This window comes from Gallus gallus, chromosome Z (assembly GCF_016699485.2).
Source record: "Gallus gallus isolate bGalGal1 chromosome Z, bGalGal1.mat.broiler.GRCg7b, whole genome shotgun sequence".
Lineage (NCBI taxonomy): Eukaryota > Metazoa > Chordata > Aves > Galliformes > Phasianidae > Gallus > Gallus gallus.
Window position 1 is genome coordinate 61,430,712 of NC_052572.1, and position 25,594 is coordinate 61,456,305.

Consider the following 25,594-nt stretch of genomic DNA (forward strand, 5'->3'; position numbering starts at 1 on the left):
GGTTTTAATTTGTTCAGAAAAAAAGGACATCTTTTGGATAGTTTTAGAGATAATACAATAGAATGTGTAATTTGTAACCTGGTAGTAGGTCATTCATTAGTAGTACAAAGGATATTTACTAGTTAGGACTAGTCTTGTGCCACTTTATAGAACTTGTATTTACTGGGTTTTTGGTTTTTTGTTTGCTTGATTGTTATTTTTCACATAGTATGAAACAGACCTTACTTTTAAGGGAGGCTTCTCTGCAGAGTAGGTGATTTTGTGGAAATCCTGGTGAAATCACTGTTCCCTGCTATTTAACAGAGCTTGACCTTATTTGACTGTATGGTTCCTGGACTAATGGAATGAAGCATTGTGACCATTGCCCAGTCTGAGAGGCTAGGTGGTGATACAGAAGTCTGTAGTACTGAGCAGCACATTCTAAACTTGTTATATTAGAGCTAACACTTAGATAAACATATTAATGTGACTTATTCCTAGCTTTACAGCTGGGATGAAGGGGGTTTGTGCAATGAGTGATATACACTGTGGTACTGATGAAACAATCCTTGTGATTTGAGAAGAAAACTTCTGTGTTCTTGTGTTATGATATCAGGCCTCAGTGTTGCTGAAACTCTTCTAAAATCTATAAAAGTATTTAGTAATTCAGAGCGTCAGGGCCAGAAGTGATTCGTCATGACTTAAGTGTTGGAAAAATTTGGTTGACTAATTTCGGTTGAGAACATGGATGCAGAATGATGTCACTACTAATGTGGGCTGCTCCTGTTACGTTGGGCCACGATGTCACAGGCAGATGGTGGTAGTATGATCATAGAGGCTGAACGTTCGTACCAGCATCCCTTTACATGTTGCTGTGTGACAGAGGGCATCAGAGGAGCAGTCTGACAAAGGATGTCTGACATGAAATTGCTTATGAAGCAAAGGTGTGTCAGAGAATTACTTCCTGCAGAACAGCACCCACTGACATTAACTAATGACTGCTGAATGTTATGGAGACCAAACAGTGTATGTGAACACAGTGAGGGGTGATGGTGTGTTTTAGCAGTGTTGACAGTCACAGCCATCACTTCTGCTGGTGCAGATTGTTCTGAGCATAGCATGCAGGCTGTTCCACTGCTGGCAAAAATACATAACTAATGGTGGTGACTTTGTTGAAAAATAGTGTTTTGTAGCTGAGAATATGCTCTATCAAATACTGCTATTGTGCTCTTTTCATAGAATCCTAGAATCGTTAGAATTGGAAGAGGCTTTTAAAGGTCACCTAGTCCAACTCCCCTGCAATTAATGTGGACATCTACAGCTAGATCAAGTTGCTCAGAGCCCAGTCCAGGCTGACTTCAAATGTCTTTGGGGATAGGGCATCCACCACCTCTCTGGCAATTTCAGCCAGATAAGATATTCTTATATACTATAATTAAGATAAGATAACCCATGGTAGGGAATATTGCTGCAATTGACAGTAAGTAAGCCTGAATTAAAACTGTATTGCAGACAAGCATGTTCCTAGCTACATATTTTTTTTTATCATTGCTTTACACTGTCCTTTAACCTAGGATTGGGACATCATAGAACAGCCTTAGTGTAGATGATCAAAATGCAGCTTTGTAATTCTTAAATATTGTTATTTTTCTAATTTAATTTTCCTTGACCTTTTTCTTGTGTAGTAAGGTACTGTTTTCACTGACCACTCATTATTTCAAAGTAGAGGAAGGAGGTGAAAGATCAGTCTGTGTCACATTTGGCTTTTTCTTCTTTGTGAAAGCAATGGCAATTTTGATTGTGACAGAAAACTATCTAGAGTTTGGACTGGAATCAGGTAACTCCCTTCTTTAGTATTTGCAACAGTCTTATTTATTGCGTGACCAGAAAGATTTATTTCAGGTCTTTTAGATATTTTTGAGAATATATGTGTTAATTTTAACATTGTTATGTGATACACTATTTCTGGAGGATATTCTGTTATTTTCCCTGCTTTATTTTAAGATACATAAAATGCCTTGTTTTTTTGTTTACATTTGCCTTTCAGTTTTATTTTTAACCTGTTTTGCCTTGCATTGTGAGGTACTTGGTCAGGAAGAGTCAATGTTAATTCCATTAATGTTCATGAAATGTTCAAGTATCAAATAGTTACTTTCAAAGACTGTTAATATCCAAGTTTTATTGCACTGTGGCATAGTAATTAGTGTGTCAAAATTATCCTAGCATATGAATGCTTTTCAAAAGATTTATTGTTATGTAGCATTTTACTTGGGGGGGAGAGAGGGGGGAGGATTGTTTATACTGTGATAAAGTACATATAATGTATGTGTCTCCGCAGGATTCTCAAATTTCTCAGAAAGTGCTATGCAGTTTCTTGAAAAGCAGGGTTTGGAATCCCAGTAAGTCCTGGAAATACACTGTTCTACATTGTGTTTGCATTTATAACTGAACCACTTGGATTTTCTTAGCAAGCATTTGTCTAGCATATTGTGCTGTTGTATATGCTTACAATCTCAAAAAATGTGAAGAGGTGTATTAATGAGAATAATCTATCAATACTTTGAACTATCTTTGTTTTCTCTTTAATTTAGATATAGTTCTACCCTGGCAGTTTGGCTGTAGCATTTAAAAAAATAAATTCAGAAGTATAAATATAATTTTCATGGCAGTTCTTAAGCAATCTTTGCAGTGTTGAAGGGACTATTTAAAACAGAAAAGTGTCTTTTTGGTGTTTGTATGTTATGTAAGAGGATGAATGTGCAAAAAAGCTTCAGACACTTCAGATGGAGCTTGCGATGAAGTTGGCTTTAGGAGTAAATTTTGGCTTCTGGTCACATCTTCAAGTTCTGTAGTATTTTCCTCTTTCACAAATACATCTGCTTGCTACAGGATATCTCAAGTTTTGCATGGGCTATGAAAGGAGTGTGCCATTGCTTGTTATATTACTTGTGTAGACAATCACTATCATAGATAGCCTTTGCATATTGTGAAATGGACTCTTACACATGTGCTGTCACATGTATTATGGAGTGTACCCTTACTCTGAGGGATAAGCTTCCAATTTCTGACTTGGGAGTTCTCAAGAATTGTGCCAAAGTTACAGAATTTCTTAATTTCTGTGGAACAGATCTTTCTAATATGCCTACTTAGAAAATATATCATTTTTTAGGTAGGAATATCAGAGAAACCCTTAACTGAATCCCATGTATTTCTTAACCTTTCTTTGCTCCATTTTACCTAAGCTATTTTGACTTTACTAACTTCTTTATTAATTTTGCTGTTAACATTCCTTTATTTTTAAACTTTTGCAGTGCTTTGGCTGTTCATAGGAACGATTGAGTAGACAGCGGTGTCTCTTGGTAGTTTGAGGTTGTGGACTAACAAGTCTGAAGCTTACATGGATAACTAGAATTGTTTTTGTTCCTCTTTAATCTGTTATGTCATTTGATTTTTTTTTTGTGTGTATGTATGTGTGTAATTCAGTGTTTATTAATTCCATAATTCATTTAATCCTTGATACTTTTTTCAGTAATTGTGATGTAATGCATAATTAATTAAAAAAACCCAATATTGGCTACTTGGAAGAGACACAACTAATTAGATACATGTATGTGTTTGATAAATCTGTGGGAAATTTGAAGTAATAAGCTTGACAAAGCTTCTTAATGGATAGAAGTAGAATGCAGCTAGCATATAATTTAAAAAACATTAATTTTGACTCTGAAAATTTAAAATTGTGATATATCTGTTCTCTTAAAAAAAACAACCACTGACTTCATTCTGGTAGCTTTTTTATGATACAAATAGTTGTTAATTGCAGTATAAATTATTCTTTTTTTGTTTTACTGTACTAACAAATTTAACATCTTATAGGAGGTTTTTTGCTATAGGAAGTTTTTTTTGTAGGAAGGTTTTCTGTTCATTTTGTTAAATAAACAGATGACTTTTTTTTTGTTTTGGTGCCTGGATGAGTTGCAATGATGCTGGTATTCCAGAGTAAAACTGTAAATACTTTTTGCTTTTTGAGTAAATATTAGATACTGTTGAATTGAAAGTAATCACTGATACCCTGCCCATTCACTTCCTCCTCAAGAAAATGCTTATTTCCTCTCTTTTCTTTTAGGGGTCCTGTGTCTAAACTAACCTTCAAATTGTTCCTGGCTGTTTTGTGTTCACTTATTGGTGCTTTTTTGACATTCCCTGGCTTGCGACTGGCTCAAATGCATCTGGATGCTCTGAATTTAGCAACAGAAAAAATAACACAGTAAGAAAAAATATATGCACATAGGTATATGCTACTCAGTCTTAAATCTTTGTTGTCTGGAAATAAACAAAATGAACTATTCCAACATGAAGGTAGTGACTAAGACTTCTGCTGCTGCCTGCATTTTGTATCTCAAGCAGACTTGCCACCTGCCTCTTTCTGGTCAACCTGTGCTCTGACAGTCTTTCGTTCTTTGCCTTGTGACTAGAGTCCCAGTTATAGGAACATTTCTTTCCTTTCCTCCTGTGAGAGCACCACAAGGAATGTTTCTACATAATGCTTTCTTTCCTCAGTCATGTTTCTTGGGAAGTTCAGTTAACTGGAAGAAGACATACAACCATAGACTTTTTTATTTTCCTCAGTAGCCCGATAGGTGAGCATCATGTTGTTGTTGATAAATGTAGGGGAAGATCCAGAGGCAAATACAGACAACAACAGCAGCAATAACAAAAAACCCCACAAAAAATACAACTAAAAAAAAAAAAAAAAGGGCGGGGGGGGGATGGAAGGAAGAAATAGCCTCAGAAAACTGGCAGTAAACTGGAAAAATGTTTAAAGTGAAACTAAAACTCAATGAAAACTTCTGTTAGTAGATTTAGAAATTAGCATATAATACTTCATTTTCCAATATTTCTGTGCTTCTTGCATTATGATCCAGAATATTTTTAAAAGTCAGATGTTAGTATGAATTTAAAGGATCACTGTATTTTGCAGCTGCTCTTGAGCAGTAAAATGTTTTCTTAGATTTAACTGGTTTTTTTTTCAGCTTTCTCTTGTTCAGTGAAGAGCACCAAATGCCTTTCGTAGGTCTTGACCACTGATATTTAATACATAGATGTTACAGTGTGGGTCATTGTGATGATTTAGTCTGGCCACTTTGCTAGGAGAAACATCATGTGACCAGCAGGTCGAGGGAAGTGATTGTGCCCCTCTTATCTGCTCTTGTGAGACCCCATCTGGAGTACTGTGTCCCGTTCTGGGACCCCCAGTACAAGAAGGACGTGGAGCTGTTGGAGTGGGTCCAGAGGAGGGCCATGAAGACGATCAGAGGGCTGTAGTATCTCCTCCATGAGGACAGGCTGAGGGGGTGGGGCTCTTCAGCCTGAAGAAGAGAAGGCTCCAAGGAGACATTATAGTGGCCTTCCAGTACCTGAAGGGGGCCTACAGGAAAGTTGGGGAGGGACTTCTTATAAGGGCATGTAGCAACAGAAGCGAGGAAATGGTTTTAAACTGGAAGAGAGTAGATTTAGACTATATATGAGGAGGGAATTCTTTACTGTGAGGATCATGAGACACTGTAACAGGTTGCCCAGGCAGGCTGCGGATGGTCCCTCCTTGGAAGCATTCAAGGCTGGGCTGGACGGGGCTGTGAGCAACCCAGTCTAGTGGGACGTCTCCGTGCCTATAGCAGGGGCGTTGGAACAATGTGATCTTAAAGGTCCCTTCCGACCCAAACCATTTGATGATTATGTTTTTGGATATTATTATTTAGGCATAAACCGAAATCTGATTTTTCTGAAAAGTGCTCAACTTAAAAGTTAGTTGTGTTTAAATTGAGTCTGTCACTCTTGGTAAATTTTTAACTAAGTACTTTGTATTAGATTTGAGCTCTTTATAGTTGAATGCATGCAGTTAGAGCTGCAGGCTCTTGGCTACTGCTTTATCTGCTGTTAATTTTCTGTCTATATGTAGGCTGTGGCCAACTCTTAATCTATTCTTTTCAGGCAAATAAAGTGCTCATTTTTTTCATTTTTATGTGTATAAATATTCTAAAATTTCTTGTTCCTTTTCTATTTTTACTACATTGTAATTTTCCAGCATATTCCTTGATCTTTGAATGTGAGATTCTCTGCAGGAATATAAAATTTCTGAAATAGAACTGATTAATAAGATCTAAAAAGTCAATTGATAATTACTGGTATGAAGTTTTGAAAAATAAATCTTGTGATGTTTACGGGATGTTAGATCTGATTGTTGGAGATAACATTATGCAGCATCAAGCAAATTTTTTCATAAGTCTACTAATATTTTGACTATTCAGGCCAAAAAATATAAAACAAACAAAAATCTCATACTGTTGAATGGATTAAAACTTGATCAGTCAGCAGTGTAAATAGGTAATGAAGTTAAAAACTAAGAGTCATCACTGATAGTTTTCAGTGGGCCTAAAGAGATCAGTATTTGCTCTTTGTGATGTGTTTTTGTCAGTGAGCAGATCATTCCTTAGTGTTTGCAGTTATCTGGCAGTGACTAAAGGGTGTAGTAAATGAGGATGACTATAACTGATGCAAAACTCTCTAAATTGGGTGTAGGAAAACAATGCCTTTCTTTGCAGTCAAATATAAGATTATACTTGGTAAAAGAAACCAGAGAGGACAAGCCATAGTTATAAAATGGGGGACTTATAGAAAACAGTGACAACCCCCATAAGTAGATGAACTAGCTACCACTTGAATAGTGCGGTTGAAATAATTAACGTTATTCTTCCACAGATGTATATACAGGGGAAAAATTTTAGATAAAAATAGGAGAAAAATAATGTAACTTTTAATTTTGTTAGTTTGATTTTAATTGTGAGCAGTATCCTTCTTTGTATGTATTTTGAAGTTGTCTTAATTTGTACAATTTTCCTACAATCATTTTCCAGAATCTGTTAAAAGAATCCTTCAGCCATTTTCCTTCTGCACAGATAAACAGAAAGGGAATCTTGCCACTGTTTGGTACATTCCAGTCCATTAACTCAGTAGGATATCTTTAATTAGAAGCACAAGTGAAATGTTTTCACAAGCTACTGAGATGATCTGGACTGCTCTTTGGTGCTGTTGTGCTCCCTAGCGATACTTGAGAACTTACGGTGCTTATTTCTTCATCTGAAACCAATGGTTTAAGTGATGCAATAACATCTTCTGAAACATTCTAACTTTTTAGTGAGTATAGAATGAGTTTAGCAAGCTTGATTATTTGAAATCAGTACAGTATTTCAGAATAACTTTTGGTTACCTCATTTTTTTTTTTAATAGTTCAGAAGAACTGTCTTTGGAGATGGCTCTGTAGACGAGCCAGTTCTGTTAGAGATGAAGCATTGCACTGGCAAAAAAATAGCAGATTACAGGATGAAGTGTCAATTGTTCTTATTTTATTTGAGAATTGTAAACCGATTGGGATATGGGCTTTAGACTGTTCCATGGGAGGAATAAAAGAAATATGTTACTTTCAGAAAAAACTCCAGAATAATATTTTCTTTTTTTAAATCTACTGTTCTGTACGCAGAGTTCCTTTTAAATTAACAGTATAGACAGTGTAGTTTTATACTGTGCTTTTTAAACAATGTATTTTTTTTGTTAGTATCTTTAATTGAATGCAAGTTTCCCCTGGTTTGTATAGACAGTGGAAATTAATCTGAGTACCTTTTTCATAAAGCAAAAAAATCTTAATGATATGTTACCCATCTAAAATGCTGACTGCCTAGATTAGAACTGTAAAAGCTACTGCAGTTTGGTGTTATGCTATAGTATGGAATTTTTTAACAGCTGTCTTTTCTATAGTGTGATACAGTGCATGTAGTTAGTTCCTTTGATTAGATTGTTAAAGTGTCTGGAAAAAGAACTATTTCAAAGAGCACTTTTAAAACTACAGTCATTGTGGTTTCACAGTATGCAATAATGCTATTTTGTTGAAATGTAAGTTATAATTTTAAAAACAGAGAAGTAATCTCATTATTTACCTTTCAACTATATTAAAACTTGGACTTATCTTTTTGAGTCTATATTGCCAATTTCAAGAGTATGGTAATTGTTTGCATTTAACAACTTCCTTCCCCCTCCCTTTTTTCTTCTTTCAGAACACTGCTACATATAAACTTCTTGGCACCTTTATTTATGGTTCTTCTGTGGGTAAAACCAATCACTAAGGACTACATTATGAACCCACCTTTGGGCAAAGAGAGCATACCTTTGTAAGATTCCCTTTAAAAATTCTTTCTGGGGTTACTGAGTGTAAAGCTATCAGTCTAAGTAGTGCCCTCTGAAAGTTTAGCAGTGTGAAAGACTAAAAATTGTACAGTTTTTGTCATCAAAAGTATGTATTTTAGAGCTCATCTGTCTCAGAGGGAGAATGAATCGCAGTGCATAGATGATGGTTCTAGAAGAGCCACTATGTGCTGGCATCTCTTTGGCAGACTACTGGGTTGTTTTTCCTAGGTCTGGAGTACCACCCCACTACCAGCTGTTGAAAACCTTACAGCTTACATATTGGTTTAAGAAATGAGTGGTTGTGTTGAAGACAAATGAGGTACATAGATATGAGAACTGGCCTAAGGCTCTTAGTACAATGGGAAGTGTTTCAAAATCTATGCATAGATGTAGTGCATAGCTTCACTGTTAATTTTGCTTCATTAATAGATAAAATACTTAAAAACATAAAAATGGAAGAATTTTCACAAGTAATGCTGGATTATAAAACACTGTTTTCAGCAGCATAGGTGGTTGTTTTTATTGCTTTTAGTCTAGGAAAATCAGAACAATAGTAATTGAGTAGGTAGATAATTGATATGTTTGGCTATCAGTTTTATTGCTTAATATGTAGGTCACTCTGAAAGTAATGCCTCCTATTTATTTCCATGGGAACTACAACAAATAAAAATATCACACTAACACTGTTTAATAGAGCAAATACTCAGCTACAAAACAGTCTTTTGCAGTGTAGTTACTACCATCAGTTATCCATTTTCACTGTTGATAAAGAAGAGTCGGCATGCTGTGCTCATAAAAATCTGCATGACTGTCTGGAACATGGCTAGTCTCCCACACTGCTGTTGCCACTGCTGGAGCATACTAACTGCTGTCTCATCATGGCACCTCCACTGTTTGGTCTCCATAAACATGCAGCAAGTGTCAATTAATGTCAGTGGGTCAATTTTTTTCTGCATGGAGGAGTTCAGTGACACACCTTTGCTTCATACACTTTTCTGTATCAGATACATTTTTGTCAGACTGCCCTTCTGCTGCTGTCTGTCTCATGGCAACAAAATATAATGGAGTGCTGGTGGAAAGGTTCAACCTCTACTTCCATGTCACCAACATCTGCCTCTGACATTGTGAGCCAACGTAATAAATAGGAGGCATTAGTTTCAGAGCAGCCCTTGTAGATCTAAAAAATGATTTAAACACAATTTTGTAGCCATTAGTCTATTACATAAAATTTGGAAATGCAGATTATTTTGCTTCCATTTTGAGTGTATCTTAAAATGATAGTTGGTCATGCTGTAACAAGGTGTCCAAGGCATCTGAGGTTCCCACTTGCTATCTAGAACTGTTTTTATCTCAAAACCTGGAATTACCTGAAAGTTTGTGATGTTCTGTGTATATTACTCAAATACAGTCATTCAAGAGCTGTTATTGTTTGCACACTAATGTACTAAAGTAAGTGGAATTTAATGCTGTAATAGAGCTGCTAAGTAGTAATAGTACATAGAGAAATGGATGGAAATGAATACTTACTTGCACATTAACTTTGTAACTGTGGATTTTGCATTAAGAATTTCTGACCACATGCCTGAAGATTTCTTTACAAAAGATGCATTACTTTTTAATCTACAGAATGTCGGAAGATACATTTGACACAGTGAGGTTGTGGATTATAATCCTGCTGTGTGCTTTACGATTGGCTATGATGCGCAGTCATTTGCAGGCCTATCTGAATTTAGCACAGAAAAGTGTGGATCAGATGAAAAAGGAAGCTGGCAGAATAAGCACAGTAGATTTACAAAAAATGGTAAGTACAGGGGGACTAAGGTTACACATTTGGAGTGCTTGTTCTTTTTAGTCTGCTTTTTTTCCAGTTTGTTGTGTCTTCTGTGGCACCAGGGCTGAAACCTGAATGAACCTTTTTCCTACAGAGATAACACTTATTAAGAAATTCTGTAAACCAAAATATGCAGAGATATAATGGTATTATGCAAATAATCTTAAACTGTTCATGCATTGTTGGAAGACATCCTGTTGTGAAGTGTTCTTTAAAAATACCATGGCAGACAGTATGCTTCTCTTGTTTCTGTTACATGGTTATAAGCTGTGGAGTGCATACTGTCTGTGGCAATTTACTGTTGTAATGTGGGAGTAGTATGGAGAATTTGAGTTTGGAAAGAAGGGCAAAGTACTACTACCTAATCAGAACTGTAATCTCTAAATTGAGACAAAATTTAAGATAGATTAGTTATATTTTTGGGATAATATAAATTTAGTTCCCTAAGACCACTCTGAAAGTACCGGCCTTGCAACAAAACTACCCATCTTACTGTCCAAAATGATAGAAAAGATTGGAATTTTTTTTTTTTTTTTGTATGAAGAACAAACTGAGAAGGTAGAAGTTTGTAAGCTTGCTGTAGAACACTGTCACATGTTACCTGCAAATTAAACTTAGATTTCTAGTGCTGCATGATAGTGCTGTCTGATGATCTTGCTGATCGGGGGTGTATTCCAGGAGGAATGTTGAAATAGAATGAGGACTCCTCTCTTAGAATTGTCACTGTCACTAATAATTCTGTCTTTGTTGCTACCAGCTATCTTATTGTAACTAGAGGGCTGTGTTGTAGTTATTTCACATTTTTCATGCATAGTGTTCGGCCTCATAGTAAACATTAGGAAACGCAGGTAGCAACGACTGGTTATGACGGAGCTGTACGACAGAAGATGATTGTGAATGCATAATTTTAGTTTTGAAGGCTTTCATCCTATCTGTAAAACAAAAATGTCTTCTCTTTCCTAAGTCTGTTTATCCAGAACCTACATGTCTTCTCTTTAAGAAACCCATGGCCACTAAATACAGTTCTGTCTTATTTTATTACCATGTTAGCTTTTTCTTCTTCTGGAACGCTTGGCAGTAGACTCTTTCCTATATGCCTTGTATCAATGACCATTACTTTCTTATTTGCTCTTTTTATCATATTTCATCATTTATCTTACAGTATTTTCTATACTTCCTTTCTGAGTGCTTTTAGTACATTTTTTTCTCATATTAGTTTTTGATGCTTGCTCATTTCAAAGCTCTTTGAGATGTTTTAGGGGTATTTCCAAAAATGTCATGTCTGTCTTCATCTTTTTTGCCACCCTGTATTCTGTTCTTTTCTAAAATCTGATTAGCTTTAATTCATTGCTTGCTTTCTATTGATTTTATGACTTTTTTTCCTCTTTATCTGATATATTCTTTTAGGTCAAAAGCTTATATGAAATATGTAATGTAAAAATCTAGAGAAAGATGGAACAGATTATGGGGAGAAGGGAGTGATAAATCTGAGTAGGTTTCAAAAAGTAATAATGAATATATGAAATAAAGATCTTTTAAATGCTTTGTTATTGATTACCTGCTAATGAAAAATCCTCTTGTCATTCTTTTTAAAACTGGTATTTTACATTGGGAAATACTAGACATGTCTTGCTTTTTAACCAGATTTTTGTTTACTTTTGATGAAACTTGGGATTTTGACTATTTTGTTTGTGTAGTGGAATTTATTTTGTAAATAACTGGAGACTTACAATCAAAACTAATTTTTTGTTAGTGTATTGAAATAGGAATATTTGAACAATACTATGCAATGTTCATGAGTAAAATTTTTTCGATTTTTGTAACTGAAGAGGTGCTTTTATTTATTTCCTGCTGCTGCTTCCTCTCTGAATTTTTAGTGCCTTGATGAGCTTATCAGCTAGGGTTTTTCTTCATTAGTTATTTTGAAGACAGTGAGTCGTACACTGAAACACGCTAGAAAACTTTTAAAATTGCATTTGTGCGTGTGTATTGTTTTTAATGAATTGCATATTCATGTAGGTTTGCTCTGAACTCATCAATGACTTCCTTCTATCTTCCCAGGTGGCTCGAGTATTCTATTACCTTTGCGTAATTGCACTGCAGTATGTTGCACCATTGGTAATGCTCCTTCACACAACTCTGCTTTTGAAAACACTAGGTAGGCAAAATCTGATGGACAAATCTGTTCTATACAGGACTTTTATATTTTCAATTTGCTGTAGAGAATTAGAATTTATGAGTACTTGTAATTCAGAAATGTGTTGTTGTTTCCTGTCATTTAAAACATACTGACATATAACTTGTAAGTTATCTTCTCTTGTTGCTTTTGACATCTCTCAGTGATATGCTAATTTGATTGCTTTATTTCTGAGAAATTGTGTAGTTCAACAAATGAAGCTTTTTATTTCTATTTAAATATTCATATTTTTCAAGTATTTTAAGTGAGCTGTATAAAGCACTGTTAATACAATGTTTGTCTATTATTTGATTTTTTTCCCCAGTCCTTCAGTCTTCAGTGGGTTATTGAAAAAAAAAATTGAGATAGAAGGTTCATTTCACTTATAGGAGATTTGATATCACTGTTGGTTTTTTTTTCTTCCTTATGAGGGATGTCTTTCACAGCCTGCCATGCAATCATGGCATTCTTTTTGCAAAATGTCAGCAGAGAGAGAGAGAGGCTTCATTAGGCTGTGTTTCATCTCATCCTGAAGCAGACATCTATATCTAGTGAGATTAATCATACCAGGTACTGACGGGTCCCGAGGCCACCATTTCACATGTAGATGTTAGTATGTCAAGAAGTAGGATTAATCCTACCCTGATGAGTTACTAGTATGATCAGGAAGCCATGAGGATGAAAATAGGTAGTATTTACTAAGTTACAAATATCTGTGTGTGTGTGTTTAAAAAATATAAAAAATAGAGTGTATAGAATGAAGAGAACTTAATTCCATAAAAATGTGTTACTTCTTTATTTCAACAGGTAATTATTCTTGGGGCATCTACCCAGAACTGAATTCCAACACTCCAGTAGAAAACAGTTTGCTTCCCAATTCAGCTTATTCTGAATCTCTACCTGCTGATGGAAAGATGAAAGTAACCGTAGTACAAATAACAATGGCTTTGGGAAGCCTAAAGAATATTTTCACTCCTCTCCTGTTTCGGGGACTTCTGTCGTTCCTTACCTGGTGGGTTGCTGCTTGCCTCTTTTCTACAAGCCTTTTTGGGCTTTTCTATCACCAGTACCTGACTGTGGCATGAACGGATCAACTGATAAGTATGAAGTCAAATTCTAGATACAAACCCAGGTACCCAAGAGGAGGTGAAGAAAAAAAGAAGAAAGATATTTATGAAGAGAAAACATATCATATTTTTTAAACTCTTCCTCTGTGTTCTCAGGGTGAATATTCTTAAAATGCTTAAAATCACAACTGGGTTTGTTAGTTTTGTTACCCAAATGGTAGGTAACTAATTCAATTATAGCGGTGAGACTGATATTATTATGTGGCAGGCATTGGTGTGCATGTTGAAATGTTACAACTTCAGAGTGTCTTGGTTTCCATAAAGAGGAAGTCGCCTTCAACAGTTAAAGAATCAGCAGTCAGTAACGAACTGTGTGAGTAGGTACTGGTCATGCTGATGGTGGCTACCTGTTGAGTACAATGTTGAAACTGAGCCATACAATGGACAGAAAAAGGGGATTTTAAAAAGTTCTGTTGGATACTTTTTGATCACTTTTCACCATGAAAAATGAAATAATCCAACAGGACAAAAGCAATGCTGTATATTACAGTAAGGAAAGTTGTATAAAATTTCAGTTTAACATAAGAAAAATGTATGGACCTGGCAGGTATTGCTGCCTAAATATTATGCAGGAATGCTTGCACAGTGAAAGGGGAGTTATAAAAAAATAAATATATATATATATATATATAATTTCAGTCCCTAAGTCATTTTGAAGTAATGGCCATCTGTATTGGTGCTAATTTTGATCCACAGATTCCATTCGGATCTTTTAAAATTTTTCTTTTTAGATAATAGATAAATTCCATTGAATTCACAAATTCACATAATAGAATTAGACTAGTGATGCCAATCAAACATTTCAAAACAATACAGTTTAATCCTGCTGACTGAGAGTGTATGTATCTGTGATGTACATATATATATTATATATGAAATATATAATATATATGAAGTTATAAAATATGGAATCTTTATTTTAAATTACTGAATGTATATTACAGGGCCATGGGAGAGGGATATATATGTATCTAGTAATTTCAAGAACCCATTTGAAATGAAAATTAAATTTTTTTGAAAGTTCAGTTGAAAGGGCTATTTGTTTTTGGTGCCTCTACAAAGGTACTTAGCTATACTAAAGAACTTAGGCTGTTCTGCAAGAAGAGATCTGCTTCATCTCTTAGTCTTGAAATTTCTGCTCTGTCAGATCATTTCCTTTAACCAGTCTAATTTGTGTTAACTTGGCCACGCGGTAACAAAGAGTATCTCTTGGCTTCAGAAATAAACTTTCTGTGTAGTAAAATAGTTGTTGTAAGGAGGAACAAGCTTTAACTTCACAACTTTTGCTTAACTGGAGGGATAGAGCCTACATATCAAGCCATTGTGAAACAATGAATGATGAAGTTTTGGATATTTTGTGTAATGGGATAACAGGAGTGACGATTCATATGCAGTAGCTTTTTTTAAAAAAAGTTTATATTACACTGTGCAGAGTTCAGAGCTTCTTTGACTAATATTGGCTATTTCTGTTACTGTTCTTTTTTTTCTCTTGACTTTGTGTACCACTTTAGCATATAATCAGCATTTCTAAATGGAAGAGCTTAACAAATATTAAATATGTTGCGAACTTACCATATGGGAAATGAACTGCCAGTGAATGCAGAAAATTCAAAGTTTACGCTGGTGAAAAACTGTTTTGCTCTGTCAAATACCTTTTAAGCATTTACTAATACTAGGAAAAGATCTACGTACACCAGCTAGTACCTACTGCATGAGTTGGGGATGTCTTGAGAACACCTTGCATGATATGACTGATTTCATTGCAGTGTAATATTTCAGTGCTACTGGTGCTGCAAGCTTTGTTTTTTCACACCAGCTTTCCATGACTAACAAGGACAAAGAGTCATTGTGTAAATTGGACTAGAGTATTTTACTTCATAGATTCAAGTCTTGAAATATTCTTAGGATTTGTATTTCAGATGAGTAGAATGAGAAATTATAACAGGTCCAGTAATACTGGTTCCAGTTTCTATTAGTTCAAGATATTTCATTAATATAAGAATAATGCAAGCTTCTGAGTCATAGGTAGGTATCTACAATGAAGTGCAAATTGATTCTGATTATGAACGTGACCCAAAAAGCTCACTGTATGAAATTATTGCATTTGGAGGATGGGAATAAGCTTCAGATACTGAAGACAACTTCAAAGTAATTCTAACTGTTTCCTTTGGTATAGCTCGTATTCTTGAAAGGTCATAGGTAGAAATGAACTACAGTTACGTAATACCGACTTTGGAAAAGGATTGTGTGTAGCTCAGCTTTGCAGAGCTTTTGATGAGGAATCACACTGTCTTATGTTTCAGATATCACACTGTTCACAGTGAAGTATTCACTGGATAGCATTAAGATCATTGCTTCTGGTTGTTGCTCTTTTGTTGTTCCACGGAATGGGAAGGATTACCCTCTGGTCAGCAGTTTGATCTGAGTAGGAGGCAGTTTTCTTTGGTTTCATTTAATCCTTACATGAGGCTTACTAAGAACTATAATATAGCAATAAACATCTTTGAAGTTCTAGCTGACAGTGAAATGGGAGGAAGTATATTGCTGTAGTTGCGAGCAATGCATTTTATAACTACCTGATGTGATATGCTCAGAAGTGACTTTTAAAATAAAACAGCAGCCTTGATAGTTCTGATTTCCATGTATATTATGTCAACTAAATAGTATCTGCTCACTTGTTCAGGAAGTTCTTTTAAAACAGCAGCTGGCAAACGCTTCCCCCCTACACCACCATCCCCAGAGAGCTTTATTGGCACTTTGTGGGGAAAAATCAGCTTATGGAAATAGAAAAACAGGTAAAACAAGACTGAATGGCTAGTAGTTTTTAGTCAGGATTCTTGCTTTTTTTCTTCACTACCTACTTGATTTTTGAGAGAGTTCAGAAGGAAGGATGCCTTTGATGAAATTCATATCTACCTTTATCATTCCGGTAATGTGACTTATTGACCTGATGTTGTTTTTTTTTCTGTCCACAACTTTTTCTTTACATTACCTACAAAGAACTGACCTGGCTAGATTAGTTAATATTTGTATTTTGATTTTTGTTTTCTTATGGATTTAAATTAATTGGTCATTGTAGGATTTGTTCTTTTAAATAATTTAAATAACTCCGAAGTCCAGCTGGAATATGAACAGACTTATTAGTAGGTTAAAAACTCTTTTTCTAGTGCTATTGTCCCTTTAGACGAAGTTAGGATAGTACTAAATCCATGTCTTCCAGCAAGATTCAGGATCGTCCAAATGTAACATTTGGGATAGAGAAGTTGAATAGGAAAAGGAGGTGGGACTGTAACAAGCCTGCTTTTCCACTTTGCAGGCATTATTCTCGGGCAGCACTTGACCTTCGTTGATAATTTGAGTCTCTAGGATTTTCCAGGTGTTGAAGGAACTGTGGCAGTTTTTTTCTCTTCCTGTCTTCTCTTGCATGAGAAGCAAACATGAGAAATAAGTATTAAATCAGGACAAGAGAATATCCTTGTACAGAAGGATATGCTTTAGAAAACTCATTTCTATGGCAGTTGTTCTTCAACTTCTGCTACCCACAAATACTGGAAGATAAATGAACAGAGATGTGTACTTACCTGAATTGTAAAGTCACACTCACTACAAAAGATGCTGTCAAGATACATCAGCTATGCAAGTAGGTAGCGTAACTTTAATGTATAGGTAGGTAGGTAGTACAGAGTTTTCAGCTAACTTCAAAGGAGCAATTAAAATTATTTTTATTATGCTGAATTGAAGTACAGCTAAATTCTAATAGAGATCTTGGATTGAATAGAAAATTTACAAGTATCTAATGTGAAAATGTATAGGTCTTTTTGAAGGCTCTACAAGGTAAAATGCCATGTGTGTTTTTATTCTCAAAGGATTGTTTTGGACATTGTCTTTTTTGTTTGTTTGTTTGTTTTTTTGTTTTGTTTTGTTTTTTTCAAAGAGATTTTGAGTAGTTTTGAAATGCTGCACATTGTTTTGGCATATGACACAATGTGTGCCACAAAAATTCACCCTACAGTTAGCGTTGTCCCTAACAAGTAACTACAATGTTCTGACTGAAGAATTAAGTTAATAGTACAAATGGGCAATCTTGAATGAAAACAAGGTCACACAAAATAGGGTGTTCTCTTGGAGAAGTCTTTGCACTGTGGCTAAGCACGTTCTAATAGAGGAAATCAGTAGCAGGTCCCTTGGATCATAAATCATTTACTGGAGGTAAATGCTTACCGTAGTGCGAAAGTAAGACTGTTATTTCAGCATCTGCATTCCAAGTCCTAAATCCCAGATGATAAGTTAAGAGCAGTCTGGTAGTTGTTCTAAAGAGCAGCTAGGAAACAAGTTAAGAAAACTGATGCAGGGCAGGCAGTCTACTGCAGAGTGATTTTTGTGCAACTTTTTTCTTTAGAAAGAACTGTTAGGCTTTATGGTGTAGGTAGTACAAGTCCTTAATTGATTGTATATCTAGCCTTCATTCCCAATACTAGTCTGAAAGGCTTTCTGCCCTGTGGGAGAGAGAACAGGAGGCCAAGACGTTATTCCAAGGCTGCTTTTACTGAAATCTGATATGCTGCACTTAACTTCTTCAAGTCTCTCACTGTGGACTGCCAGGAGAGTAACGCTACACTGGACACTTCATGCCAGTGTACATGTATTTTTATAACTTTGATTTTAGTGGCATTTTTAATGGAAATTATTTTTAATCCTGTTAACATCAATCATATTTTAATTTTTTATTAATATCAGTGCCTGCAACTAGAAGTCAAATACTTCTACACTCAACATTTTTTAAAACTTGATTTCCAGACTGGAGTGCTAGCAAGTATGCAGTTTTATATTGATTTGTGTAATCCACCTGTAAATATCAAACTTTTTCACTTGCTGTCAAAACATCAATCAAGACTAAAGGAGGAGGTTCAGACTTGCAGTATTCAACAGCATCGTATCCTTATGACTCTGCTATTAAAACAAGCAGATACAAAAGCACAGGCAAACAAAAAAGTGGATTTTAGAAGTAGCTTTTTATAAACTCCGTAGTAGTTTTTATTTTAGTGATGTGCTAAGTATTTTTTAAAGTTTGGCTTAAGATATCTTCGTAATGTCAGCTTTTTCTCTCTTTTCCTCTCCTCACTTTATCTTTTCACAAAGGGAACTTTGCTTCCCTTCTATGCCCTAGTTTTCAAGAATGCATATTTATTGTATTTTAGATTAAAAACCAGAAAAAATACACATTAAAAAAAATTATTTTGTAACTGCAGCTCATACTTATGTCATGATGTGCCAACAAACAGTTTCTTGTTTTTGAAGTCTTCAATCATTCTCTTGTCCCACCGTTATCTTTCTTATGTGTTGTTCGTACATACGGTTTCCTAGGAAAAATCCACGTGGGGAAAAAGCAATGCTAGGGCACTTTGTGTAATGTTACAGATGTTCCATTCATGTGACTAAATACTAATGTAAACATACTATTAAACGATTTAAGCTTAAAAATTCCTATAAGATAGATTTGTTACAAATTACACAGGAAACACCCTCCAAGTTGTGAATGCTTGACTTCAATGTCTCTATTGCTGGGTTCACACATAAATTGTGTTGCTGTTCTGTCTTAAACACTATTTTCCCGTCTTTCTAAGAGAAGAGCACATAGTACTGTATGATACTGAACAAACCTGAGAATAGAGGGACTCCCCATCCACCATTTCAGTATTTGCCAAACGGAAAAGACTCTTCTGTTTTTAATGTAAATTTTAGTTTCTTATTACTGCTAAATTACTTCTGAACTATGATTTTATAGTTTGAGCTTTGCAAAGTATTACAGTTAGCATGCTTCATAGCAAAAGTGTTATCAAATAGATGTTGCATTATATAGACCTCTCCTGACCAGTGTTGCATCGCCTGCTGTTTTAAAACGAATTCTCATTTCCTGTGTGCTTTTGGAGTTCATCAGGACTTAGAAACAGGAGAGTGCAATGCAAGTTGGAAAAGCTGAGGAGATGCTGTATTTGGGAGATTGTTGGCACTTTAATTTTTTGTTTTTTTAAGTCAGTGGGGATAATACTTAGGTGCAATTACTACAAATAATAAACAATCTAAAGAAATGTCGTAGTCTTTTTGTGCACCGTAGACTAAAGTGCCTAAACATGGGTGGTCAGTAGAAGACATGCATTAAACTTCTTGCATGTACCTTTGTGGTCATTTTGCTAAATAACAGGTCAGTGTTTGGAAAGAAAATGCACGGACTGCTAGTCCTAAAAAAGGGGATATGATAAAAAAAAGTATTTCCATACAGCTTTTGGTATATAGAACGTCTGTATATTTACAGGTCATTATACACTGAAGGCAAATAAGACTTTGAAGAAATCTTTTCCATTTTTATTACTTTAGTGATATAATGTGAAATCCCACTGCCATATGCACATTTGGTTTTCATCCTTTTTTGTGATTCAAGGAAAGAACTGGCACAACTTGGAAACAGTTGACTTTAGCAAAATTTTCTAGTGACACCCTTGATACTGCTTATGCCCTACTTCTGCAGCTAGCTTTGACCTGCTTGAGATCAGAAAGACCGCACTGAAGTTCGCCCCATCTGTATGGATTTGGGCTACAACAGAGGTGAATTGTAACATGACTGTTTGGGACTGAGCAAAGAAGAGGCTCCAGTCATATGGGCCAATTTTTAGAATGCTTTTAGAGTAACTGAATACCAGACTCATCCACAGCTGTCAGCTACTTCCTTGCCTCTGAAAATGGTGAGCAGTGTTAATCGTCTAGTCTGACTGGGGAGCTGGGGCTGAAAAACTGAGAAGCCTGCCTTTGAGTAAATTATCTCTAAATGTGAAGTGCTTGTAAGCTGAAATGTTGTTATAGGTTTAAATCTACCAAAGGACGCCTTCCTCCAAGGAAGCCTTATAAAACCATTTTGAGCTTTTAGCTCTGAGAAGTGGCTTTAGTAACCTACGCTGTATGTAGTACACTGTTGGGGAACACTTGCTCCAGTAAGCGCGCTAAACATTTCCTTACACTGTGTGTAAGAGATTGCTGCTTGTTATTTTACTGCAGAGCATTTTCAAGAAGCTGGTTTTGTCTTGTTTGTAAGTGTTAGTGTATACCAGGCAGCATTTTTTTAATGCAAAAGTAGTAAAAGTTGGTTTGCCATCTAGAAACCTAAAACCTTTAACAACAATAAATGCTGTGAGTTGAAGCAAGATTATGCTTTATTATTCCTCTAGTAATTCTGGTGAAATGCTATAATTTATATTTGTTTTTATAATGCACACGTTATTAAAGTTAAATTTGTGTTTGTTAGGTACTAGTGGTAATACCACAGCAAATAAGAAAAACTGTGATATCTACTGTGTATTGAGTGCCCCATCAACCTGCCTTTGTAAAGCATTGATCCGTGTGAGACATTAAATGTCTACTACAGTTATGCTAATACAGTATTTAGTATCCCTACATGTACTCTGCATGTCTTCGCATTTGTGCACTGTAGAAGGATAAATTGTTTTTCAGTACTTACTCTAGGTTTAAAAAAGCTTACATTATTTTATATAGTATTTCCCATATCCAAAATAGGACAATTTCTGAAACCAAAGATCAATAAATGTTTATTGTCTATCAATGTGGGTTTTTTTTCCTATTTTGTACATCCCACTTGCTTAAACGTACAATATCTCTAGACTTGCCAAGTATGGTAACCAAACTTATCTGTTTCTATACTAGCCTAAATTGTCTTCTTTAGAAATACTTTAGTATATTGTTTCCCTCCTCATTTCTTGGGGTGCAGCAGAATAATTTTCCCCCCTCCCTCCCCCATCAGCATAAATGCAGACTGCCTCAGTCATGTGAGTAGCTATTTACCCATGAAGAAACTTAGATTTGCTAAAAACACTGTGGTCTCTTCTAATTGTCTCATCATAATAGCACCGAGAAGTAGGTCTAAAGTGTTTTGTAACCCTTACAGGTTTTTGAAAATATTCTTGGAATACTGAATTTCATTATGCATGAATTTTTGTTCCATTCATGCACACATTGCTATGCACTAAATGAATGATTCCAAGCTGCTCAGGTAGTTCTTCAGCAGCAAAACATCCTTTAGAAAGCATTCTCCTTTGATCTACTAGCAAAGTTGTACCAAAAAAAGGGGGAAAAAAACAAATTATGATGGGAAGTGCTGCGGCAGAGAAACACCCCATGGTCCCAAGGACAGTTTTTGAGCAAGGACATTTTGTTATATTCTGCAAGCATCAAAATGCATTGTGCAGACTGACCATGAAAGCTTCCCAAAGCCATATTAACAGCAACTTTGGAAGAGAGAGTAATTGGAAAAATGGAATTGGGTTGGAGGTGGGGAGCACGCATTTGAAAATACACAAGTTATCTGAGCTATGAGACGTCCTCCTGGGAAAGAACAACACATGGCAGAGCAGGATGAGTTAAAATCAAGGTTAGGAGGAATGTAATGAGCTGTGGTGGGATTTATGTGTCTGGTTTGGTTTTATTTGTACAAACTAAGAACAGTGTTCTTAGCAATTTGGTTTCTCCATACAGCCTGAAGCATCAGTTTCAGTCCCTGAAACTGCAGCAGAATAGATGTTTTGTCTAGCATGTATGAACTCTTAATCATTTCTAGCATCTGTAATTCCAGTTCACATACAGCATTGCTTCTCATGTGCTGCTTGAAGTTATCAGTGAGCACCAATGCAGTGTAGATGGTTCTCAAGGTTTTACTCTAGGCTAGGTGTCTGTACCCTATGAAGTTTGTTGTGTTTAACCTTCAGAATGTCTTTGGCTGGAGCCCAAGTGGGTAATTTAGTCTGTTAACTCCACAGCATCTTACCTGTGTGCACCACAGGTAAGATAAGTGCTGTAGTACTGTGGGGCACAGACAGCCAAGCAGCTGCCTGGAAGATCTGTGGAGATCCTGGAGATGACTTTTGTGGAGGAATGTTGGGCGCAAAGGGCAACGCTTGAAGAGCTCCAACCACTGGAGCTACTTGGAAGAATAGTGGCCAAAGTGGTATTTCTGTGGTGTTACCAACTCACCTTCTTAGGGAATGAAAAGGGCCCTTTCCCAAACCTCATGTATGGGCTATTTCATGGTAGTAGGAAGTAATTCATCATCCTAGCTCTGGAAGTGGGTGAGCTCTACAATATTTCATGCTGCTTATAAGACCTGCGTGCTCGAAGACATCTCTGGAACATTGTTTGCTGAGGATCAGCATTTTGCTTTCCCCATGGTGCACCTTTAATGGGCCTGGGGGCAAGGCTGCTTTGTTCATAGCGTATAGGGCCACAGGTCAATTTTGTTGTTCTTGAAAGCTGAAAGGAAAACAAAACATCCTTCTTTCTGAAATATGAATTTCAGAGGCTTCTTTCTGTGACCTGGATAGAGAAGTAACTTATGCCTAGCATTTCTTTCCACCTGTCAGACTTGAGCGTACTTTTTCAGTGAGCGCAAAAGTGGTGTGATTTATGTTTTTGTGGATATGTAGCATGAATAGTCCTCCATTTATCATAAATTAAAAGCAAACAGGTTGTTGGTTGAAGTCAGATGTAGCTGCTCTTTAATGAGCACAGGTGCCCTATTGCTTCCCATTCATTTGGGTTGTGTCAGTAGAAGGAGTTAACTGCAAGTTTTGGTCCTGAAATTCATTTCTCTTCCTCATCTTAGCCCGTACTTTTACCCTTGTTGTACCGTTACCATCTTCCTGCTATTATCTCACTCAGAAGGATGCAATAGAAAACGGGCATTTTGGTATTGCCTGTGAAAAGCATACAAATGCTGCTGAAGACTTCAGGACAAGAAAAATGTTCAGTGGGAAAGGTGAGAACTCTCTGCAGTGTCAGGAGAAGTCAGAGGAAGCTGCGTGGGGGAGCACTCTTTTATCTTAGAGTAAGACAGGACACGAACCAGAAACTGGAGCCTGGTGCCAGGTAAATTAGAGCAGTAACCAATGCAGTTGTAGCAGTCACTAATTACATCACAACCTGAAGGGGTCAGTTCTCCACTGGGTTGTCTTCGGACATTCTCTCTATAAGCTGCTTTAGATAAGCAAGTTATTGCTCTTCATGCAAGGATTATCAATGAAAGGTAAAGGAACCAGAGGACAAATGACTTTCAGTTTTCTGCTAAAGACTGGGATTTGGGGACTTCTGCATTGGCATTGCTATAGCTGGATGCCATGCGGCTGAGAGGGGATATGCATTTCTTTACCGCATCTGAAATCTGGTCTACATGTTGCCATGTATATATTACATGCTGTCTTTCTAGTAGGATAATGAATGTCTTTGAATGGAAAACTTTCTTGGGGATTCTTTTTCTAAAAGGTGCTGAATCTTCCTGGATGCCAGGAGCAGAGCTGAACATTGCTCTTACAGCACTGGAAGCCTTTGCTTGATCTTTCTGTTCCAAGGTTCTGCATTTATGACAAAAGCTTTTCAGCAAAAAAAATACTTCTCAGTACCAGCTGTCCTTTGGTGTTGGATAGTTCTGAGACGCTTTTCTCCTGAGCTGTTGCAAGACAAATATTTCCTGGTTTTGTATTTATGCATTTCTCTTCTCTCCTTGAGTGTACTTGGCACGTTGGCTCATTTCTTCAGGGGTTACCACGTCTTTGTTCAGGCCCATTCTCCAAATCTGTTACCTTAAATTCAGAGTAACAGTAACGTGGGTCCATTAGATATAGGTTGTGTTTTCTGTTCAAGTACGCTAACAGCAATGAGAATGCTGAAGCATTTTGTCCTTAGAGGAACACTCACGCACACAAATATATATGACTAGTACATATGTGTTTGTATTTGTATACAGGTATATGTTTTTACATATAGACACCATCCTGCTCCATACTCCTGCCTTAAGAACAAAATGCTCGTCACAGCTCTTTGGCATAGTGCTCTGACTGGTGTGTAACTGCTTTGTACTCTTAAACCATATATTCTGGTTTGCTTAGAAAATTTTATGCCACATTTCCTCACAGGCCTAAGTAAACAGAAAGGTGAAGGCACAGCCTGGCAGCTTGCTTAATTTCCCATTGAAGCAGCAGACAGCTTTTGATTTCTCCTTCTGACTTCCCTCATCCCTTGGATGTCCTTAGCTCTGCTTTCTTCCCAGGCTGCCCCTGGACAAAACCCATGAAGTCACGCTGCTGCCTTCTGTAAAACCCTGCAGTCTGCAGCCCCCTGCGCTCCTGATTTTATCTGCACAAAACAAAGCTATTCTGAAAAAAGTCATCCTATTGCAGGACCAATAGTTGCCTTCAGTGTGTTAGTTTCTTTTTCTTTTTAACAAGGTTTTGGATAATTCAGTCTGTGCGCTCTGAACTTGTTGACGACACAAAGAGCTGTAGGTATTTTTCTCTCCATTGCAGACCTGTGCCAGAGAAGGAAGCAGCCTTTTGTGGAAGGCTGAGCAGGAACAAATATGCCCAAAGTTTCCTACGTTGTCCTGACAGTGCAGGTCAGAACACCTGTCCTGAAAGCCGCATATTTGCTTAACTGTCTTAGTAGTGCTTCTGCTTTTTAAAACATCGGGTAATGTTAAGATCCCTCAAAAACAAAACAAAACAAAACAAAACAAAAAAACCCAAACTGAACTGACCAGGCATGTACTGCTTACATAAAATGATCTTTCTTCGAATTTTATTCGCTTTCTAATTCTGCCTTTACTTCCACTTTCTGTTTCTTTTGATTTAACTGAATAAAAGTGAGTGTTTTTTTGGTGTTTTTTTTTTTGCAAGCTCTTTGCTGTGAGGGGAGTATTATGTCTGAGAAAATGACTGCAGTAAGCCTTTCACATAAAAACATTTTGTATACTTAATAAAAAATAAAATTGTCAAAACACTGAAAGAAATTTTGTCTGCCAGTGCTTGTGTGTTTCAGAGCATGTTCTGCTGTAGGAGACAGCGCAACCGGTAGAGACCAAACATATTGATTTACTGATGGTTTTGCCATTGTGTATCCAAATAAAAAGGCCATGTGGCAGCACCACATGATAACCAAGTGTGGCCTCTGGAAAAATAATGGGAAATTGGAAGTACTGATACTCCGGTTTAACTCTGTGCCTGTAGGTGGCCTCTTGTCTCAGAGGCCGAGTTCGGAGTCTTGCCCCTGGGGAGGAACAGCCCCGGGTAGCAGGACTGCTGGGGGCACCCGCCTGGAAGCAGCTCTGCAGGGAAGGCCTTGGGATGCTGATGGACGCAGTAAGTTGAACAGGAGCCAGCATTTGCCCTTGTTGCTAAGAATGTTGACAGTATC

At 36.6% G+C, this 25,594-nt stretch overlaps 1 protein-coding gene across 4 annotated transcripts in view; it reads left to right on the top strand.

Moving 5' to 3' along the window:
- The window catches only part of TMEM161B (transmembrane protein 161B), a 44,366-nt gene extending 19,176 nt beyond the window's left edge, over positions 1-25,190 (top strand). For 3 of the 4 annotated variants that reach the window (XM_424528.8, XM_040655961.2, XM_040655962.2), the window contains 7 exons: positions 1,665-1,816; positions 2,318-2,378; positions 4,103-4,243; positions 8,085-8,198; positions 9,841-10,015; positions 12,107-12,203; positions 13,029-25,190. In XM_424528.8, the coding sequence (XP_424528.4) occupies positions 1,665-1,816; positions 2,318-2,378; positions 4,103-4,243; positions 8,085-8,198; positions 9,841-10,015; positions 12,107-12,203; positions 13,029-13,306 (1,018 nt within the window). In that variant the 3' untranslated portion in view covers positions 13,307-25,190. The remainder of the gene's footprint in view (positions 1-1,664; positions 1,817-2,317; positions 2,379-4,102; positions 4,244-8,084; positions 8,199-9,840; positions 10,016-12,106; positions 12,204-13,028) is intronic. The other variant, XM_004949415.5, reaches the window with a different exon arrangement.
- Positions 25,191-25,594: the final 404 nt, after the last annotated feature.